Source organism: Rhinoderma darwinii, chromosome 5, assembly GCF_050947455.1.
Source record: "Rhinoderma darwinii isolate aRhiDar2 chromosome 5, aRhiDar2.hap1, whole genome shotgun sequence".
NCBI classification, from domain to species: Eukaryota; Metazoa; Chordata; class Amphibia; order Anura; family Rhinodermatidae; genus Rhinoderma; species Rhinoderma darwinii.
In genome coordinates, this window is record NC_134691.1 from 117,945,566 (window position 1) to 117,968,952 (window position 23,387).

General features: G+C 44.0%; 1 protein-coding gene across 1 annotated transcript in view; it reads left to right on the forward strand.

Annotated features, from left to right (window-relative positions):
* Nucleotides 1–23,387, forward strand: part of PRELID3A (PRELI domain containing 3A) — an 84,663-nt gene that overhangs the window by 40,848 nt on the left and 20,428 nt on the right. The window contains exon 5 of the mRNA XM_075828370.1: nt 15,231–15,333. Coding sequence (XP_075684485.1) covers nt 15,231–15,333 — 103 coding nt within the window. The remainder of the gene's footprint in view (nt 1–15,230; nt 15,334–23,387) is intronic.

Below are 23,387 nucleotides of genomic sequence, written 5' to 3' on the forward strand. Positions count from 1 at the left end.
AACCACCAAGCTCAGAAAGAGCAAGCTCAAAATGAGGTCTGCTGACTAATTTATACCACCTGTGTCCAGTTAACCCCTTCCCCCTCGTCAGCTGTTCAGCTGGAACGAATCTGTGTCCAGTTAACCCCTTCCCCCTCGTCAGCTGTTCAGCTGGAACGAATACAGAAATACAGCAACACAATACAGAAGTACAGCAACACAATCCGGTTTTAGAACTCCACTTAGTTCACAAGCCACTTAAACCACCAAGCTCAGAAAGAGCAAGCTCAAAATGAGGTCTGCTGACTAATTTATACCACCTGTGTCCAGTTAACCCCTTCCCCCTCGTCAGCTGTTCAGCTGGAACGAATCTGTGTCCAGTTAACCCCTTCCCCCTCGTCAGCTGTTCAGCTGGAACGAATACAGAAATACAGCAACACAATACAGAAGTACAGCAACACAATCCGGTTTTAGAACTCCACTTAGTTCACAAGCCACTTAAACCACCAAGCTCAGAAAGAGCAAGCTCAAAATGAGGTCTGCTGACTAATTTATACCACCTGTGTCCAGTTAACCCCTTCCCCCTCGTCAGCTGTTCAGCTGGAACGAATCTGTGTCCAGTTAACCCCTTCCCCCTCGTCAGCTGTTCAGCTGGAACGAATACAGAAATACAGCAACACAATACAGAAGTACAGCAACACAATCCGGTTTTAGAACTCCACTTAGTTCACAAGCCACTTAAACCACCAAGCTCAGAAAGAGCAAGCTCAAAATGAGGTCTGCTGACTAATTTATACCACCTGTGTCCAGTTAACCCCTTCCCCCTCGTCAGCTGTTCAGCTGGAACGAATCTGTGTCCAGTTAACCCCTTCCCCCTCGTCAGCTGTTCAGCTGGAACGAATACAGAAATACAGCAACACAATACAGAAGTACAGCAACACAATCCGGTTTTAGAACTCCACTTAGTTCACAAGCCACTTAAACCACCAAGCTCAGAAAGAGCAAGCTCAAAATGAGGTCTGCTGACTAATTTATACCACCTGTGTCCAGTTAACCCCTTCCCCCTCGTCAGCTGTTCAGCTGGAACGAATCTGTGTCCAGTTAACCCCTTCCCCCTCGTCAGCTGTTCAGCTGGAACGAATACAGAAATACAGCAACACAATACAGAAGTACAGCAACACAATCCGGTTTTAGAACTCCACTTAGTTCACAAGCCACTTAAACCACCAAGCTCAGAAAGAGCAAGCTCAAAATGAGGTCTGCTGACTAATTTATACCACCTGTGTCCAGTTAACCCCTTCCCCCTCGTCAGCTGTTCAGCTGGAACGAATCTGTGTCCAGTTAACCCCTTCCCCCTCGTCAGCTGTTCAGCTGGAACGAATACAGAAATACAGCAACACAATACAGAAGTACAGCAACACAATCCGGTTTTAGAACTCCACTTAGTTCACAAGCCACTTAAACCACCAAGCTCAGAAAGAGCAAGCTCAAAATGAGGTCTGCTGACTAATTTATACCACCTGTGTCCAGTTAACCCCTTCCCCCTCGTCAGCTGTTCAGCTGGAACGAATCTGTGTCCAGTTAACCCCTTCCCCCTCGTCAGCTGTTCAGCTGGAACGAATACAGAAATACAGCAACACAATACAGAAGTACAGCAACACAATCCGGTTTTAGAACTCCACTTAGTTCACAAGCCACTTAAACCACCAAGCTCAGAAAGAGCAAGCTCAAAATGAGGTCTGCTGACTAATTTATACCACCTGTGTCCAGTTAACCCCTTCCCCCTCGTCAGCTGTTCAGCTGGAACGAATCTGTGTCCAGTTAACCCCTTCCCCCTCGTCAGCTGTTCAGCTGGAACGAATACAGAAATACAGCAACACAATACAGAAGTACAGCAACACAATCCGGTTTTAGAACTCCACTTAGTTCACAAGCCACTTAAACCACCAAGCTCAGAAAGAGCAAGCTCACAATGAGGTCTGCTGACTAATTTATACCACCTGTGTCCAGTTAACCCCTTCCCCCTCGTCAGCTGTTCAGCTGGAACGAATCTGTGTCCAGTTAACCCCTTCCCCCTCGTCAGCTGTTCAGCTGGAACGAATACAGAAATACAGCAACACAATACAGAAGTACAGCAACACAATCCGGTTTTAGAACTCCACTTAGTTCACAAGCCACTTAAACCACCAAGCTCAGAAAGAGCAAGCTCAAAATGAGGTCTGCTGACTAATTTATACCACCTGTGTCCAGTTAACCCCTTCCCCCTCGTCAGCTGTTCAGCTGGAACGAATCTGTGTCCAGTTAACCCCTTCCCCCTCGTCAGCTGTTCAGCTGGAACGAATACAGAAATACAGCAACACAATACAGAAGTACAGCAACACAATCCGGTTTTAGAACTCCACTTAGTTCACAAGCCACTTAAACCACCAAGCTCAGAAAGAGCAAGCTCAAAATGAGGTCTGCTGACTAATTTATACCACCTGTGTCCAGTTAACCCCTTCCCCCTCGTCAGCTGTTCAGCTGGAACGAATCTGTGTCCAGTTAACCCCTTCCCCCTCGTCAGCTGTTCAGCTGGAACGAATACAGAAATACAGCAACACAATACAGAAGTACAGCAACACAATCCGGTTTTAGAACTCCACTTAGTTCACAAGCCACTTAAACCACCAAGCTCAGAAAGAGCAAGCTCAAAATGAGGTCTGCTGACTAATTTATACCACCTGTGTCCAGTTAACCCCTTCCCCCTCGTCAGCTGTTCAGCTGGAACGAATCTGTGTCCAGTTAACCCCTTCCCCCTCGTCAGCTGTTCAGCTGGAACGAATACAGAAATACAGCAACACAATACAGAAGTACAGCAACACAATCCGGTTTTAGAACTCCACTTAGTTCACAAGCCACTTAAACCACCAAGCTCAGAAAGAGCAAGCTCAAAATGAGGTCTGCTGACTAATTTATACCACCTGTGTCCAGTTAACCCCTTCCCCCTCGTCAGCTGTTCAGCTGGAACGAATCTGTGTCCAGTTAACCCCTTCCCCCTCGTCAGCTGTTCAGCTGGAACGAATACAGAAATACAGCAACACAATACAGAAGTACAGCAACACAATCCGGTTTTAGAACTCCACTTAGTTCACAAGCCACTTAAACCACCAAGCTCAGAAAGAGCAAGCTCAAAATGAGGTCTGCTGACTAATTTATACCACCTGTGTCCAGTTAACCCCTTCCCCCTCGTCAGCTGTTCAGCTGGAACGAATCTGTGTCCAGTTAACCCCTTCCCCCTCGTCAGCTGTTCAGCTGGAACGAATACAGAAATACAGCAACACAATACAGAAGTACAGCAACACAATCCGGTTTTAGAACTCCACTTAGTTCACAAGCCACTTAAACCACCAAGCTCAGAAAGAGCAAGCTCAAAATGAGGTCTGCTGACTAATTTATACCACCTGTGTCCAGTTAACCCCTTCCCCCTCGTCAGCTGTTCAGCTGGAACGAATCTGTGTCCAGTTAACCCCTTCCCCCTCGTCAGCTGTTCAGCTGGAACGAATACAGAAATACAGCAACACAATACAGAAGTACAGCAACACAATCCGGTTTTAGAACTCCACTTAGTTCACAAGCCACTTAAACCACCAAGCTCAGAAAGAGCAAGCTCAAAATGAGGTCTGCTGACTAATTTATACCACCTGTGTCCAGTTAACCCCTTCCCCCTCGTCAGCTGTTCAGCTGGAACGAATCTGTGTCCAGTTAACCCCTTCCCCCTCGTCAGCTGTTCAGCTGGAACGAATACAGAAATACAGCAACACAATACAGAAGTACAGCAACACAATCCGGTTTTAGAACTCCACTTAGTTCACAAGCCACTTAAACCACCAAGCTCAGAAAGAGCAAGCTCAAAATGAGGTCTGCTGACTAATTTATACCACCTGTGTCCAGTTAACCCCTTCCCCCTCGTCAGCTGTTCAGCTGGAACGAATCTGTGTCCAGTTAACCCCTTCCCCCTCGTCAGCTGTTCAGCTGGAACGAATACAGAAATACAGCAACACAATACAGAAGTACAGCAACACAATCCGGTTTTAGAACTCCACTTAGTTCACAAGCCACTTAAACCACCAAGCTCAGAAAGAGCAAGCTCAAAATGAGGTCTGCTGACTAATTTATACCACCTGTGTCCAGTTAACCCCTTCCCCCTCGTCAGCTGTTCAGCTGGAACGAATCTGTGTCCAGTTAACCCCTTCCCCCTCGTCAGCTGTTCAGCTGGAACGAATACAGAAATACAGCAACACAATACAGAAGTACAGCAACACAATCCGGTTTTAGAACTCCACTTAGTTCACAAGCCACTTAAACCACCAAGCTCAGAAAGAGCAAGCTCAAAATGAGGTCTGCTGACTAATTTATACCACCTGTGTCCAGTTAACCCCTTCCCCCTCGTCAGCTGTTCAGCTGGAACGAATCTGTGTCCAGTTAACCCCTTCCCCCTCGTCAGCTGTTCAGCTGGAACGAATACAGAAATACAGCAACACAATACAGAAGTACAGCAACACAATCCGGTTTTAGAACTCCACTTAGTTCACAAGCCACTTAAACCACCAAGCTCAGAAAGAGCAAGCTCAAAATGAGGTCTGCTGACTAATTTATACCACCTGTGTCCAGTTAACCCCTTCCCCCTCGTCAGCTGTTCAGCTGGAACGAATCTGTGTCCAGTTAACCCCTTCCCCCTCGTCAGCTGTTCAGCTGGAACGAATACAGAAATACAGCAACACAATACAGAAGTACAGCAACACAATCCGGTTTTAGAACTCCACTTAGTTCACAAGCCACTTAAACCACCAAGCTCAGAAAGAGCAAGCTCAAAATGAGGTCTGCTGACTAATTTATACCACCTGTGTCCAGTTAACCCCTTCCCCCTCGTCAGCTGTTCAGCTGGAACGAATCTGTGTCCAGTTAACCCCTTCCCCCTCGTCAGCTGTTCAGCTGGAACGAATACAGAAATACAGCAACACAATACAGAAGTACAGCAACACAATCCGGTTTTAGAACTCCACTTAGTTCACAAGCCACTTAAACCACCAAGCTCAGAAAGAGCAAGCTCAAAATGAGGTCTGCTGACTAATTTATACCACCTGTGTCCAGTTAACCCCTTCCCCCTCGTCAGCTGTTCAGCTGGAACGAATCTGTGTCCAGTTAACCCCTTCCCCCTCGTCAGCTGTTCAGCTGGAACGAATACAGAAATACAGCAACACAATACAGAAGTACAGCAACACAATCCGGTTTTAGAACTCCACTTAGTTCACAAGCCACTTAAACCACCAAGCTCAGAAAGAGCAAGCTCAAAATGAGGTCTGCTGACTAATTTATACCACCTGTGTCCAGTTAACCCCTTCCCCCTCGTCAGCTGTTCAGCTGGAACGAATCTGTGTCCAGTTAACCCCTTCCCCCTCGTCAGCTGTTCAGCTGGAACGAATACAGAAATACAGCAACACAATACAGAAGTACAGCAACACAATCCGGTTTTAGAACTCCACTTAGTTCACAAGCCACTTAAACCACCAAGCTCAGAAAGAGCAAGCTCAAAATGAGGTCTGCTGACTAATTTATACCACCTGTGTCCAGTTAACCCCTTCCCCCTCGTCAGCTGTTCAGCTGGAACGAATCTGTGTCCAGTTAACCCCTTCCCCCTCGTCAGCTGTTCAGCTGGAACGAATACAGAAATACAGCAACACAATACAGAAGTACAGCAACACAATCCGGTTTTAGAACTCCACTTAGTTCACAAGCCACTTAAACCACCAAGCTCAGAAAGAGGTGAAATTTACATATTTGTTTTTTTGAGCAGAAAATCCTTTTTTTTCCTTTTGTTTTGTAAAACAGAAGGTTTTACCAGGGAAACACAACTCAATATTTATTGCCCAGACTCTTCAGTTTTGAGAAATATCCCACATGTGGCCCTAGTGCCATAATGGACTGACGCACCGGCCTCAGAAGCAAAAGGAGTAGCTAGAGGATTTTGAGGCCTCCTTTTTATTAAGCGCCATGTTGAAGAGGTCTTGTGGTGCCAAAACAGTGGAAACCCCCCAAAAGTGACTATTTTGGAAACTAGACCCCTTGAGGAATTAATTGTAGTTTTCATGGGCTGCATGCGACTTTTTGATCAGTTTTTATTCTATTTTTAAGAGGCGTGGTGACTAAAAAACAGCAATTCTGCTATTGTTTTTTATTCTATTATTTTTTTTACATCGTTCACCGTGCGCTATAAATTGGTTTCAACTGTGTTTTTATTGAAAATTTTTCAAAAATATACATATAACTTAGAGCAGCATGAAGGGCCATGCAATTCACATAGTAAGACAGTAACTTTCAATAGACAGACAAAACATCTGGGAAAAAACACAGGGGTTTAAGGGGGTGAGGGGGGGGGGGATAGTCGGAGCTCCACCTACCACCTAATCTTGAGTTCCCTGTATCCAATACTTGTCCCACGGGTCCCACACCACTTTGAACCTGTCCAGTTCATTGTCAATAGAGGCCGTCATATGCTCCATTGTACGTATTTCCCTAATTCTAGTTACTAAGTCGATGTGGGAGGGAGGGGTTGTCTGTCTCCATTTCCACGCTATCAACGTCTTAGCGGCTGTGAGAAAGTGTCGAAAGAGTCGAGCTGGTGATTTCCCCAAAGACCTAGGGGGAACATTTAGGAGGTAATGAAGAGGGTCTAAGGGAATATCCTGCTGCAACACCGCCAATGCCAAGTTCTTAACTTCCAACCAATACTGTTGTACCAGTGAACAGCTCCAGAAAATATGGAACAGATCACCTCTCTGACCTCTACATCGCCAGCAATCCGACGGAATACCCGGATTGAAGCTATGCAAAAAGGCAGGGGTATGGTACCAAAACATAAGGATTTTATATTGGTTTTCCTTATATGCAGTGCAGATGGAGGTTTTAGCTGCTTGCGACCAAATAATCTGCCACAATGAGAGCGGGATGGATTTATTCAGTAAGGCCTCCCACTTCAACATGTATCTATGCCGTGCGCTATAAATTGCATATTCACTTTATTCTGCGTAGCGATACGATTGCGGCGATAGTTTTTTTTATGTCTTATGACGTTTGCACAATAAAATACTTTTTGTAAAAAATAATTAACTTTTTGTGTTACCATATTCCAAGAGCCATAACTTTCTTATTTTTCCATCAAGAAAGCCGTGCGAGGACTCGTTTTTTCGATCAATACCACTTTTAGGTACATGCGACTTTTTTATCTTTTTATTCCATTTTTTGCGAGGTGAAGTGGCCAAACAATTGTGATTCTGGTATGGTTTATTATTAATTTCATTTATGGCATTCACCGAGTGGGATAAAGAACGAAATCATTTTGTAGTTCAGGCCGTTACGGACGCGGCGATACCAATTATGTATAGTTTATTTGTTTATTTATTTATGTTTATTAATAATAAAGAACTGATAAGGGAAAAGTGGGGATTTTAACTTTTATTACTTTTAAAACTTTTTTTTTCTTATTTCGACACAACTTTTTTTTACTGTATTACTTTGTCCCACTAGGGGACTTGAGGGCAGGAGGCTCTGATCGCTATTCTAATACACTGCACTACATGCGTAGTGCAGTGTATTAGAACTGTCAGCTACTCACTGACAGCAAGCATAGTGGGTCCTGACTTAGTCAGGACCCACTAGGCTTCCGTAGATTGCCGGACGCCATTGTTAGGCGAAGCTGCGATCGCTATTAAACGCGGCTTTGAGTGGGTTAATCAGCGATTGGTCCCCGCTATAGAGCTGCGGCAACCGCTGTACGAGACAGCAGCTGTCACAGCTCCTGTGTGTGTCGGGAAGACGGACAAAATGGCTGTTCCTCCCGTGACATACTATTAGGTAATGGAGCGCGAACGATACAGTTACCATGACCTAATAGTACGTCCAGGAGCGGGAAGGGGTTAATATTGTGGAAGGAGATTGTGGAAGCCACAACATGAGCCAACTAAGTGAACGTGATTTGCCGAAAGGACTCAGGCCGTCAAATCAGTTCATTACAGAGCATTGAGTCTTGTCTTTTCAATTCAAGGTATAAGATAAAGCTTGGTTGCAGCCTTGTAAATTTTGTACATTTAACTAATTGCAGCCATTGAAGCTAATGCAAAGACCGCAGGCAAAAAACGCTCGGAAACAAACGCCGTGGGTCTTTTCTGCCTTTCATTGATTTCATTGGCAAGAAAGGACATGCCGCAGTTTTTCCCCGCGATCGGCTAAAAGCCACACCCAGGAAAAAACGTCTCTGCCTCCCATTGAAATCAATGGGAGGTGATTTACGCCATTTTTTCGCGCTAAGTCCGACGCGGTTTCTGTGTCACAAAACTGTGTGTGAACAGGGCCTAATAGTTCTCACATCTGAGAGGTGGACACAGTTATTTCACATTTAGGCAATTCTTTGTACACTAAGGCCGGATTCACACGAGCGCGTACGTTTTGCGAGCGCAAAAAACGTGCCGTTTTGCGCGCGCAAAAGGTAATTAAGAGCTCCGTGTGTCACTCTCGTATGATGCGTGGCTGCGTGATTTTCGCGCAGCCGCCATCATTATGACACTCTGTTTGTATGTTTGTAAACAGAAAAGCACGTGGTGCTTTTCGGTTTTCATTCATACTTTTTACTGCTGTTGCGCGAATCACGCGCGTCTCACGGAAGTGCTTCCGTGTGCTGCGCGGGATTTTCACGCAACCATTGACGTCAATGGGTGCGTGATGCGCGAACAACACACAAATAGAGGAGATGTCATCAGTTTTACGCAGCGGACACACTGCGTGAAACTCACTGACTGTCTGAACGGCCCCATTGACTAACATAGGCCCGTGCGAGGCGCTTGAAAATCACGCGCATTGCACGGACGTATAACACATTCGTCTGAATAAGCCCTAATACTAGCATTCAGCAGAATCACACATCTATCTTCTGTCCTCATAGTTGGCTACAAGTATCGATGTAAGTTTAATTCATCAGCCTATAGTTCGGCCTGGTTTAGCTCGCAGAGGATGGCCTAGACAAAAAAAAAACTCTAGGAAGCTGTCAATTTGTACCGTTTTCAGCCTCTGGATGTACATTAGTATGTTTAACTTACAGCAATAAGAGATCTTGATAAGCAATTATAACTTTTCATTAAACAATGAGCATACTTTACTTATTATAACTGAAAAATATTTTAGGATGTATTTAGAAGAGATATTTTCAATGCTTTTTTAGCGGCAGTTTTCATATTTGCAGCAAAATTGCACTGGTGTCTACAAAAAAACGTTGCAGTTTGTAGATGTTATGTAAGAATTAGTTAGGCTGGGTTCACACAGAGTTTTTTGCAGGTGGAAAATCTGCCTCAAAATTCCATTTGGAATTTTGAGGCAGATTTTGCTCTGCCTGCACGCCGATTTTCGCCATGTTTTTTCGCCTGCAGCCATTGAGCACCGCGGACAAAAAAACGCTGCGAAAAACACTTTCCCTGCCTCCCATTGATTTCAATGGGAGGTCAGAGGCGTGAACGCCCGAAGATAGGGCATGTCGCTTCTTTTTCCCGCGAGACGGTTTTTCCACTCGCAGGAAAATAACGCCTCCAACTCCCATTGAAATCAATGGGAGGCATTTTCAGCAGTTTTTTGGCGCGTTTTCCGACGTGGTTTCCGCGTAAAAAAACTATGTGTGGACTACCCCTTATAGCGACAAAACAATTGGCAAAAACTGTCATGTAAATACACACTTACAATTATTTTAAAGAGAACCTATCATCCATAATTTGCTGCCATCATTGAGGGCAGTATAATGTAGTGACAGACGCTGATTTCAGAGGTCTATCATTCATGTGCTAATGTGAACAGTTTTATGAGAACTTATATCCAGAGCTTGGGCAGCAGAGATGAGTTTGGTGTACTCATGAGATGGAGTTAGCTCTGACCACTTTCCACTTTCTCTGCGCAATCAGTAGAAAGTGAGCAAAGCTAGCGGAGAGTGGCCAGTGCTAGCGGCAGCTCATGAATACGCCAAACCCATCTTTGACGGTGCTGCCCAAGCTCTGAATGTAAGTTCTCATAAAAGGGTTCACATTGGCACATAAGTGACAGACCTCTGAAATCAGCGTGTCTGTCACTACATTTTGTTGCTCTCAATGACAGCAGAATAATGTGGATGTGTAAAGGATCTGCCAGGTCCAGCTTCGGGGTTAACTTCCAGAGGTAATCAGTCTTCACCTGAGTCTATCTCTCTGAGACTGACTCCAGCTTCCACCACTCAGGCTGGCAGGCTTAGGAGTGGGAGAGCCTATCGCAGCCTGGCCAGACTCAGCTAGCTCCCGCCCTCTGTCTATTTATACCTGCCTTTCCTGTTCCTCCTTGCTTGTGATTCTTTCCGTGTGGTTTCCTGGCCCAGCTACAGCTCCTAACTATTTGATCCTGCTCCATTCTGACCCTGGCTTTCTGACTACTCTTCTGCTCAGCGTTTGGTACCTCGTGCTCTCCTGGTTTTGACTTGGCTCGTTCACCACTCTGTTGCTCACGGTGTTGCCGTGGGCAACTGCCCCTTTCCCTTTGCTTTATATTCCCTTGTATGTTTGTCTCGTGCACTTACTGAGTGTAGGGACCGCCGCCCAGTTGTACCCCGTCGCCTAGGGTGGGTCGTTGCAAGTAGGCAGGGACAGAGTGGCGGGTAGATTAGGGCTCACTTGTCCGTTTCCCTACCCCTATCATTACAGGATGACCGCTTCCCTTTATCCCCTTCCCGTCATTTGCTGTATGGATACGTCATGGAAAGCTAGTACTTCCCGCATTTTGCCGTATCCATACGACAAATGCATGGCACCGGCTCAGAAGCTTAGTCGGCACTATCATCGCGGGATGTCAGCGGTGTATTACAGCTGGCATCCGGCGGTAATGGCGGGGGACCAAAATTAGCTTCAATCCCCATGAACTCCTTAAATGCAGCGGTCAAGAGCGATTGTTGTTTGCAGCTTATCGGCACCCCAGCTATGAAATTGCAGGGGTTCCGGTGGCTGCAATGGCAACCGGAGGCCTAATACTGGCCTCCCAGTCTGCCGAGCACGGAAGCCTTCCAGGATCCACCCGGAGGCGTCATCAGCGGTGGATGTCAGCTGGATGTTACAGCTGGGAGGCGAAGGCTAATCGGCTTGCTGTCAGTGAATGACTGACAGATCTAATACATTGCACTACATAGGTAGTGCAATGTATTAGAGAAAAAAAACAGACAGTTGGACCTTCAAGTCCCCTAGTGGGACTTCAAAAAAAGTTTAAAAAAAAGTTTTAAAACATATAATAAAAGTTTCAAGTAATAAAATAAAACACAATCGCCCTTTTCACTTATCAAGTCCTTTATTATTGAAAAAAATAAATCAACCATACGTATTTGGTATCGCCGCATCCGTAACGGCCTGAGCTATAAAAATATTATATTTATTGCACGCGGTGAACAGCGTTAAAAAAGCCATAAAAAAACTATACCAGAATTTCTGTTTTTTGGTCACTTTGCCCTACAAATATTGGAATAAAAAGTGATCAAAAAGTCTCATGTATCCAAAAATGGTATGTATATAAACTATAGCTCGTCTCGCAAAAAACAACCCCTCATACAGCTTTGTCGACAAAAAACTTAAAAAGTTATGGTTCTCACAACTTGGCGACAGAAAAAATACATTATTTTTACAAAAGTAATTTTATTGTGCAAAAAGTTGTAAAACATAAAAAAGTGCTATAAATTAGGTATCGCCGGAATCGGACTGACCCGCAGAATAAAGTTAACATGTAGTTTATTATGCATGATGAACGCTGTATAAAAATTTTAAAAAACTATGCCAGAATTGCGGTTTTTTGGTCACATTGCCTCCCAAAAAAAGGATAAAAAGTGATCAAAAAGTTGCATGTACCCCAATATGGTACCAATAATAACTACAGCTCGTCCCACAAAAAAACAGCCCTCATACCACTACGTCTATGAAAAAATAAATTATTATATCAGGACAACACTTCCCAGCAAAATTCCCCAAACTGCAAAGGTGCACCCAAAGGGGGATAAGAAAGGACACCATTTACCAGTGCGACACTGACCTGTGCATAAAGGATTGCTTCACAGCGTAACGCATATCTATGGATTATTTCACTGGTTTTTTTAACCCAATTATTATACCACCTGACTATGCCCCTGATGTACTCTACCCAGCTTACATATGCCCCCACATTATAAACGGAAACATCAGCAATACTCAAACAAAACTACTACCAAGCAAATCCACGCTCCAAACGCCAAATGGTGCTCCCTCCCCTCTGAACCCTACAGCGTGCCCAAACAGCTATTTACTTCCACATATATGGCATCGCCACATCCGGGAGAACCTTTTTAGGATGTGTCTCCAGTGGCACAAACTGGGCACGACATATTTGCCACTGAAATATCATATCTAGGGAAAAATGTAAATTTTTACTTTGCACTATCCGCAGCGCAATCATTTATGGAAAAGTCCTGAAGGGGGAAAATACTTACTACACCCCTTAATAAATGCCTTGAGGGGTGCAGTTTCCAAAATGAGGTCACTTCTCAGGGGTTTCTTTTATTTCACATCAGAGCCCCTGTAATTGTGAACCAATACTTTGTAAATCACCAAATTAGGCCTCAATTTTACATGGTACTCTTTCACTCCTGAGCCCTGTCTAATGTCCAGGCAAAAGATTAGGGCCCCATGTAGGGTGATTCTAAAACCGGGAAACACAGCATAATAATTAGAGAGCTGTCTTGTTATGGTGGCACAAGCTGGACACCACATATTGGCATAGCTATGGAAAAAAATCACATTTTCACTCTGCAACATCGACTGCACACTAATTTCTGCAAAACACCTGCGGAGTTAACATGCTCACTACACCCCTAGGTAAATACCTTGAGGGTGTAGTTTCCAAATTGTGGTCACTTCTGGTGGGTTTCCACTATTTTGGTCCCACAAGGGCTTTGCAAATGTGACATAGCGCCCAGAAACCAATGCAGCAAAATCTGCACTCCAATTGCCGCTCCTTCTCTTCTGAGCACTGCCGTGTGCCCAAACAGTAGTTTATGACCACATATGGTGTATTGCCGTACAAATGTTGGGGTGCTTTTTCTCCTTTATTTGATGAGAAAATTAAAAATTTTGAGCTAAAACTACGTCTTATTGAAGAAAAGGGATTGTTTTTATTTTCACTGCCCAATTCTAATAAATTCTATGAAACACCTGTGGGGTCAAAATACTCACTACACCCATAGATTAATTCCTCAAAGGGTGTAGTTTGCTAAATGGTGTAACTTTTTGGGCGTTTTCATTGTTTTGTCGCCTCAGGGGCTTTGCAAATGCGACATGGCCTCCGCAAACCATTCCTGCTAAATGTGATCTCTAAAAGCCAAATAGCGCTCTTTCCCTTCTAAGCCCTGCCGTGTGTCCAAATAGCCATTTATGACCACATGTGGGGTATTGTTTTACTCTGGGGAAAATGCTTTACAAATTTTGCCCCTTTAGTCCTTGTGGAAATGAAAAAAAAATAGCTAAACCTACATTTCCTTTTAAAAAAATGTAGATTTTTAATTTTTATGGCCTACTTCCAATAATTTCTGCAATAAACCTGTGGGGTCAAAATGCTTACTATACACCTAGATAATTTCCTTGAGGTGTGTAGTTTCCCAAATCGGGTCACTTTTGGGGGATTTACATTGTTTTGGCACCTCAAGAGCCCTTCAAACCTAACATGGTGCCTAAAATATATTCTAATAAAAAGAAGGCCCCAAAATCCTCTAGGTGCTCAATTTCTTCTGAGGCCGGTGCTTCAGTACATTACCACACTAGGGCCACATGTGGGATATTTCCTAAATCTGCAGAACCTGGGCAATAAATATTGAGTTGCATTTCTCTGGTAAAACTTTCTGTGTTACAAAAAAAAGGGATTAAAAATGAATTTCCTCAAAAAAAAGAAATTTGGAAATTTCACCTCTATTTTGCTTTAATTCCTGTGAAACGTTTAAAGGGTTAAGAAACTTTCTAAATGCTGTTTTGAATACTTTGAGGGGTGAAATTTTTAAAACGGGGTGACTTATTGGGGGTTTCTAATATATAAGGCACCCAAAGCCACTTCACAACTGAACTGGCCCCTGTAAAAACAGCCTTTTGACATTTTCTTGAAAATGTGAGAAATTGCTGCTAAAGTTCTAAGCCTTGTAACGTCCTAGAAAAATAAAGGGATATTCAAAAAACAATGGCAATCTCAAGTAGACATATGGGGGATGTTAATTAGCAACAATTTTGTGTGGTATTACTGCCTGTCTAAGGCTTGATTCACACGAGCATGTTCGGTCCGTAAAGGACGGAACGTATTTCGGCCGCAAGTCCCGGACCGAACACACTGCAGGGAGCCGGGCTCCTAGTATCATAGTTATGTACGACGCTAGGAGACCCTGCCTCGCTGCGGGACAACTGTCCTGTACTGTAATCATGTAATCGCTATGTGCAGAGTAAATGAATGGAGAGAAGTGTATGACACTGATTGGTCAGCGTCATACACTTCTCTCCACAACGCCCACTTGGTCAAAAAGTAAAACACGCCCAGTTGTCCATTGAGAAAGTCATTAGCATAAAGCTAAAATAGGTCATAACTCTGTCAAAAATGATCGTTTTTCTAAATAAAAACCACTGCTGTAATCTACATTACAGCGCCGATCACATCATGTACAATATAGGCCACTTATAATGTAGTGACAGAGCCTCTTTAAAGAGAACCTTTCACCCGCCCATACATGTGCAGCTGAGTGCAGCATGTAACAGGCAGGACTTCACAAACTGTCTCACTTTACATATTTTTCCTATATTCCTACGTTATTTACATATCGGTGCCATTATATTTGCCGCCCGATATGTAAATAAGCCCCTGGACTGTCATTGGGGTGTTTCTATCTAACTAAATGGCAAGGGGGCTTGATGTTTTCTCTTTGACACTGTCCCATCAACTACGTTACATGCCTATTACATGCTGCACATGTATAGGCAGGTGAAAGGTTCCGTTTAATCCATACTGTGAGACTAGCAGTCTAAACACAATCTTACTGAATATTAACATATTTTTCCAATAAGAATTTAATAATGCAGCAGTGTCTCTTTTTTAAATATATACAATATTTCTGGTTTAATAACTGAGTTTTTTTTAGACGTTGTTCTATATGTGGTTTCTCATTTTAGGACAGTACTGACCCAAGAAGCCATAATTACTGTAAAAGGAGTCAGCTTAAGCAGTTATCTGGAAGGACTAATGGCCAGCACCATCTCATCAAATGCAAGAAAGGTACGAACAATGCATTTACGTCAGAGGAAATACTGAAGAACCATACTGATGCATAGAGAGTGATATGTAATTAACGATGACCTGTCAGCTCTCCTGACATGTCTGTGTTAGTAAATACTTGCATTCCCCGCAATATAACAATTTTGGAGCATCTTTTCTTACAGCTCTGCGTTCTACCGTTCCTCTGTTATTCCTACTAGAAATTTATGAATAAAAAGACAACTGGGTGTAACCAGTTGGGAGGGGGGTGTCCCTACACAGACTGACACTGACCAATCAGTGCTGACAGAGTGAGACAAATTATCCGCACTCCGGTTGTTTTAAAACTTCTGTTGGCTGCACTGTTTTATCAGCGCTTTCCGTACAAGGTCGCTGGCTCCCAAGTCACTGCTGTGCAGGTTTGAACGTGTTATGTCTGTTTTTTTGTGACTGTGGTGTGAGAAACAATGGCTGCACACTTGTGATTTGCACGAAAGAAGAGCACAGTTAAAAAAAAAGTACAGTGATTGTTTTGTTTTTTTGTGGTCTGAGGGTGTGTCTGTTGCCCATATTTATTGAAGGCTTTGTGCCACATATGGATGAAGTGTTTTGTCGCAAAGAAGTGTGTATGAATTCACTGCTTTATTTAAATATCTTTGTTAGTTTTCCCCAGAATATGTTAAATATTATATTGGGCTTAATACTGGGTAACTGGTACGAGATATTAGCCCTTATTAGGGCTCCTACGGCAACTGCACTATCAAGTGTGCTGTAGGAAACTCCTTCCAGACAGAGAGTTCTTCAGCACAACAACCTTGAAATCACACCACCGACCGTGCTATACAGCAAATATCAATTCACCTGCAATAAATGCAGCACGGCTATCTGGGGTTGCTGAATGAACACATTTGCTCAGTTTTCAGGTTATAAATTACTTATAAACGAGGGGGTGAAATTTGGAAACAAAAGTGCCTAAACATATTTGATGTGGATAATGAAATAATAAAATATCATATTTATTAAAAATAGTTTACATAAAAAAATATATAAAATAAAAATACAAACAATAAATAAAAATAACAAAAACAATATAAAATAATACCACACCAGATATCACTACTATATAGAGACTAGAGCAATAATAGGCAGACTCTGTACATATATCTCGACCATTATATTACCGAGGTGATAGTGACAATGTAAGTAACAAATATTATCACATCTGCATCATCTATCAATACATGCAGAGATTACTTACTAACCAATATACAGTAACATCGATATTTGAAAAACACAATATCCCTAAAAGATCGCAATCAGTGATAAAAAGAAGTGTGTATGAATGGATAGAGAAGTTCAAGGAAGGTCACACCAGTGTCAGGCATGAAGATGGAGCCGGACACCTGTCCACGTCCACGACTGATGACTACATTGAGCGTGCACGTGAACTGATTCCATTGGATAGACTATGACCTATTTGGTCCCCCTGAAAGAAGCCCTACGAGGACAAAGATTCATGTCTAATGAAGAGGTGAAGACATCAGTGCATTCGTGGCTTGCAGTTCAGCCTAAAACATTTTTTAATGTGGTAATTCAAAAGTTTAACAGCTGGACAAAGTGTATTGAAAAGCAGGGAGATTATGTTGAAAACTTATGTATTTGTCTTTTCTTAAAGTTTGTGATAAACCTGTCTTTGGGGGGATGTAATATTCTTAATTTTCAGGTTGTGAATCAATCTCCCATGCCATCTATAAAAGGGACAGGTGTCATGAGTTATGTTTTAAAGCCCATGCATCAGATAACGCTCCCTAACTGTGGGGGATAATCAGGATGTACATAATCAAATTAGTTTGCATGTCAACACAAGGACCAACTTTGTCTCTGTGGGGCTCCCATCACACCTGGGTGCTAATATAATCAATACTTTGGAGGCCAGACAACGAGTCTCCAGTACCCACATGTCTACAGAAATGGCTGTATGGGACAAAAGAAATATAATCCTTCAAAGCCTCCCCTGTCATAATTCATATTGTATATAACCCAGCTAGGTGGATATGATCCAGGAACTCAGACGCTCCTTGGGTCTCAAGCGCAGGGATTCTCGGCCATGAGAAACCCCAGAACTGAATGTTGGTTACAATTATTAATATTTCATTGTCATGTTTGGTATGCCAAGGTTGGTTAATATATGCCCGGGAAGTTGTCGGACATAGTATCTCGCTACGAGATTCATATAAGGAGTTATGACCGATTAGAATTGTGTCTGGCAACTTTCCCTGTTTTGCATGTAATTAGCCATCCTCCTTCCACCTGACCAGGAGGAGGGGTGAGGGGTCTTGTTTGGACCCTTTATAATGACATACCAAGAAATACACAGTGTCAGACCACAGGAGATGCGACCACATTGCAGTTCTGTCCACCTTCAAGCTGTTCTCAGCGGGATCTCTAATCTATCAAATACGTAAGAGGTCTGTTATTCTTTGCTTTATTCCTTTTATTTTGTAACTGTTTTGCTTATATGTATGTCATTTTATTTACATCATTTTTGTAACCTTTTTTGTAAGCACTGTACTTTCGTATATTAAACCTTAAAATTAATAAGTTTGTTCCTTGCTGCTCTAAACCTACCCACAACCTCGAAGAGGAAGAGCATAACCTGTTGAATGCTATTTAGATTCAGTGTGTGCCTGTGTGAACGTGTGCGTTACCAGGAGGAGGTGACTCTTGTCGGCCTAATACGGCAAGTGGTGGCTGCGTTTTGTGTGGATGTGTGAACTGGTTTTGGGGTGCGCTTTAACTCATTGTTAGCCTGTTGCGATAGGTGTGTGTGTAATAGTGAGAGTGGACAAGCGGAGTTCCCCTTTACAGTAGCATCCAAGTCACGTGTGTCGGGAGTGGTGTTCGTGACAGAGTGGTGGCAGCGGTGGGATAATTTTATTTTTATTAGAGCATTAGGTGCCTGGATTAAGTAATTAACCCTTGCACTTAAGGACTGGCAGAATTCTTGCGAGGAGCTCGCCGGTCTACAAGGACAAACTCAGTGCTTATTTATTTTTTATTAATTAAGACATACTTGCAAACAGTTTCTCTCCCTTCTTGTTTTTCTTTTCTATTTTTATTTGGCAAGTAACTGCTGAGATGGCAGCTACTTACAAGAAGCAAGACAAAGCCGTTTTGATCAGCCTTTGTGAGCAGAGAGGTCTGGATGGGACTGACAAAACAAAAGAAATGCTGATCCGGGCGTTCGTAGAGGATGATGCCAAGCACCAACGCCGTGTGGTACCTGAGCCAGGGACCTATACAGCACATGGGGATCAAGCGAAGGATATGGCTCCGGAACTGGCAGACCCAGAGGGTACCAGCAGCAGCAGTTCACAGAGTGGAATGGACTCTTGTTTGCCACTAATTCTTCAACAGATGAGTGAGTGTGACCCCCAAATGCGTATGCAGCTTATTTTACAAGAACGCCAAGCAGAGCGAGAGTTTGCAGAGCGCCAGGCAGAGCGAGAGGCGCGCCAGGCAGATCGAGAGGCGCGCCAGGCAGAGCGAGAGCACCAGCTGGAGTTAGCACGACTCCAATGGCACACTTCTACACCACAGAACCGAGAGTCCAGGGATACAAAAACCACCTTTAAACCCCGTCGGGAGCACTTTCCTGTTATGGAAAAGGATGGGGACCTGGAAACTTTCTTAAGAGAATTTGAAAAGACTTGCAGACAGTACCAGTTACCCAGTGAGCAATGGGCCAGGTACCTAACCCCATTGTTAAGAGGCAAAGCCTTGGAAGTGTTTGCAGCTCTTCCCCTAGACCAGGATGGGGATTATGATGCCATCAAACAAGCTTTGATCCGGAAATATAACCTCACCCCAGAGGTGTATCGCAAAAGATTCCGGACTTTACAACGTGGACCTAATGACAGCTACTCGGATGTGGTAGATGGCCTGAGAATCAACCTCCAGCAGTGGATCCGAGGGTTTTCCATCACTACCTTTGAGGGCCTGGAGGATCTGATTATTAAAGATCAATTGTTGCACATTTGCCCTGTGGAAGTGCGACAGTTTGTATTGGATAGGGAGCCCAAGGATGCGGCCCAGGCAGCACACATTGCGGATACCTATGTTGCCAACCGGGAACCAGCAGTGCCGAAACCTTCCTTTGCCAACTGGAAAGGGGGTAAGCCAACTAAAAACAAATTTTCTTTTGCCAACCGACCGTCCGGGGGTCCTGGCCCTGTTCACCCCACCAGGCCTGCATTTGATTCCCGCAGGTGTTTTGTGTGTAACAAATTGGGCCACCTCAGCACTACCTGCCCTGAGAAAAAGAAGAATGCCCCCCTGCCCAAGCCACCTGGTTCCTCTCCAAATGTTTTGTGTGTGGGTGGGATTCAGGGGAAACCCAGTGACAATCTACAGTCGGTTACTGTAGCAATACAGTCACTGTGGGGCTGAGAGACACCGGCACTGAGATGACCCTGGTCCATCCCGAACTTGTGTCTTCGGAGGACATTATTCCCGGAAAAAACCTGACTGTCAAAGGGATTGGGGGAGTCCACCCCGCTTCGCCCATGGCACGGGTGTACCTTGATTGGGGTACAGGGAGGGGGTTAAAAGAAGTGGGGGTGTCTGAAAATATTCCCACGAATGTCTTATTAGGTACTGACCTGGGACGGTTAGTATCTCAGTATGTTGCTTCAGATGTTGCTGATGACCCCCCAAGCTCTGTTGAAATGTGTGATGTTGATGATAAGGTAATATGTTACCCTCTTGATCTCTCTGAACCCTGTCATGTAAAACTGTCTAATGATGTTAATGTGCTATGTGACCATGTGGAACCATGTAATGCCATACTATTGGGGGATGCTACTAAGGTAATCGTCATATAACCAGTGATGCTCTAGAGATATGTCCTGATATTGGTAATATGGTATATACTCAGAGTGACCCCCCAGACCCTAGTTAGCCAGAAGCGGACTTATATATCAGCCGTGACCCGCAGTCAAAATAGCCATAACTTAGATATTTGTCTGCCAACTAACAGCCCAGAAAGTGCCACAGAAGAGCCCAGCGAGGCTGTCGCTTTTACTTCCCTCCTAGCCACCCAGAGCCAAGAGTTCCAGGCCGCTTTACATGATGCCAGCTTAGGCAAGCTAAGGGACCTTGCTGGAAAAACACCTGATGAATCTGAAAAGGAGAGGATATTCTGGGATCAAGGCAGGCTGTATAGGGAGACTATTCCCTGTGATCACCAACAGGCATGGTTAAAAGAGCAACAGCTCATAGTACCCCAACAGTTTCGTGAGCAATTAATGAGGGTTGCCCATGAGATCCCCTTAGCTGGACATTTAGGGGTACAAAAGACAAAAGCTAGGCTTGCTCATAACTTTTGTTGGCCTAAAATGGGAACGCACATAGCAAACTACTGCCGTTCTTGTGTGACATGCCAAAGGGTGGGAAAGTCGGGACATATCCCGAAAGCCTCATTAGCCCCTTTGCCAATTATTGATGAGCCCTTCCAGAGAATCGCTGTGGATATCATTGGGCCTCTGGCCATACCCAGCAGTTCCAGGAAACGGTTCATCTTAACGGCGGTATATTATGCTACTCGGTACCCTGAAGCCATAGTATTATCCTCCATTCGGGCTGACAAGGTGGCTGATGCCCTTATAAGTGTATTTGTTCAAGTAGGATTTCCCAGGGTGATGCCCTTTGGCATGAAAAACGCACCTGCCATTTTCCAGCTTGGTGAATCAGCTTCTTGAGGCACTTGAAGGGTTTGCAGTAGCTTACCTGGATGACATTGCCGTGTTCAGCTCCACCATGGAAGAACACCTGTCGCACCTGAAGCAGGTGCTCAGGCGGGTCCAAACCGCAGGCCTGACCATCAAGCCTGGAAAGTGTCAGATAGGCGTGACGGAGGTGCAATACCTAGGACACAGAGTGGGTGGGGGGACTCTGAAACCAGAGCCCGGGAAGGTAGATGCAATCACAGCCTGGCCCACCCCAACCACGAAAAAACAAGTTATGTCCTTTTTGGGTACCGCTGGGTACTACCGTAAGTTTGTTCCTAACTATAGTGCCCTAGCGAGGCCCCTGACTGAACTAACCAAGAAGAAGCTGCCTCAGATAGTGAATTGGACAGCCGTTTGTGAGAACTCTCTGGCCAACTGAAAGCTGCCCTTGCCAGTTCTCCAGTGTTGCAAGCCCCAGATTTCAACCGAAGGTTCGTGGTCCAGACTGATGCCAGTGCCTATGGCCTGGGTGCGGTTCTCAGCCAGATAAATTCAAGGGGGAAGAACATCCAGTTATCTATTTAAGCAGGAAGCGTCTGCCCAGGGAGGTGGCATATGCCACCGTAGAGAAAGAGTGCTTAGCCATAGTGTGGGCCCTGCAGAAGTTGCAACCCTACCTTTTATGAGCGTAATTTCACTGTAGTGACCGATCACAACCCTCTTAGCTGGTGATCATGGCAAATTACTGCGGTGGAACCTAGCTCTACAGCAGTGTGACTTTACGATCCAGCATAAGAAGGGAAGTGAACATGAGAACGCCGACGGGTTATCCCGCCAAGGGGATGTACTTGGGAAATGACCTGTAAGTCAGTTTCCCAGGGCACATCATAAAGGAGGAGGTGTGATAAACCAGTCTTTGGGGGATGTAATATTCTTTTCAGGTTGTGAATCAATCTCCCAGGCCATCTATAAAAGGGACAGGTGTCATGAGTTATGTTTTAAAGCCCATGCATCAGGTAAATGTCCCTGACTGTGGGGGATAATCAGGATGTACATAATCAAATTAGTTTGCATGTCAACACAAGGACCAACTTTGTCTCTGTGGGGCTCCCATCACACCTGGGTGCTAATATAATCAATACTTTGGAGGCCAGACAACGAGTCTCCAGTACCCACATGTCTACAGAAATGGCTGTATGGGACAAAAGAAATATAATCTTTCAAAGCCTCCCCTGTCATAATTCATATTGTATATAACCCAGCTAGGTGGATATGATCCAGGAACTCAGACGCTCCTTGGGTCTCAAGCGCAGGGATTCTCGGCCATGAGAATCCCCAGAACTAAATGTTGATTACAATTATTAATATTTCATTGTCATGTTTGGTATGCCAAGGTTGGTTAATATATGCCCGGGAACTTGTCGGACATAGTAACTCGCTACGAGATTCCTATAAGGAGTTATGACCGATTAGAATTGTGTCTGGCAACTTTCCCTGTTTGCATGTAATTGACCATCCTCCTTCCACCTGTTCTTCTTTGCTTTATTCCTTTTATTTTGTAACTGTTTTGCTTATATGTATGTCATTTTATTTACATAATTTTTGTAACCTTTTTTGTAAGCACTGTACTTTCGTATATTAAACCTTAAAATTAATACGTTTGTTCCTTGCTGCTCTAAACCTACCCACAACCTCGAAGAGGAAGAGCATAACCTGTTTTAATTCTATTTAGATTCAGTGTGTGCCTGTGTAAGCGTGTGCGTTACCAGGAGGAGGCTCTTATACGGCAAGTGGTGGCAGCGTTTTGTGTGGCTGTGCGAACTGGTTTTGGGGTGCGGTTTAACTCATTGTTAGCCTGTTGCGATAGGTGTGTGTAATAGTGAGAGTGGACAAGCGGAGTTTCCCTTTACAATAGCATCAAAAGTCACGTGTGCCGGTAGTGGTGTTTGTGAAAAAGTTCATTAAAATAAATTCTACAGACAGTGCGGATAATTTTTGAATCACCCTTGTATATGTAGTGAGTGCACGTGTGTGCATGTATGTAGTGAGCATGTATCTATGTGTAACTGCAGGTACATAGTATACATACAGTGTACATATGTATGTAAGCATTTATATAACTGCTCATGTGTGAGTACGTGTATTTAGAGAGTATGTATATGAATCTCTTAAAAAGTGACTATGCATATGTGTTCCTGTATGAAGTGAGCGTGTGTATATATGTACTAGCTTTATGTTTATGCTCTGTTAATGTTCGCAAGGCACTATATGGTGTTATTATTTGAACTCTGTATGGCAGTATTATTTGGGCACTGGGTGGATAGATTAAGATAGCATATGTTACCT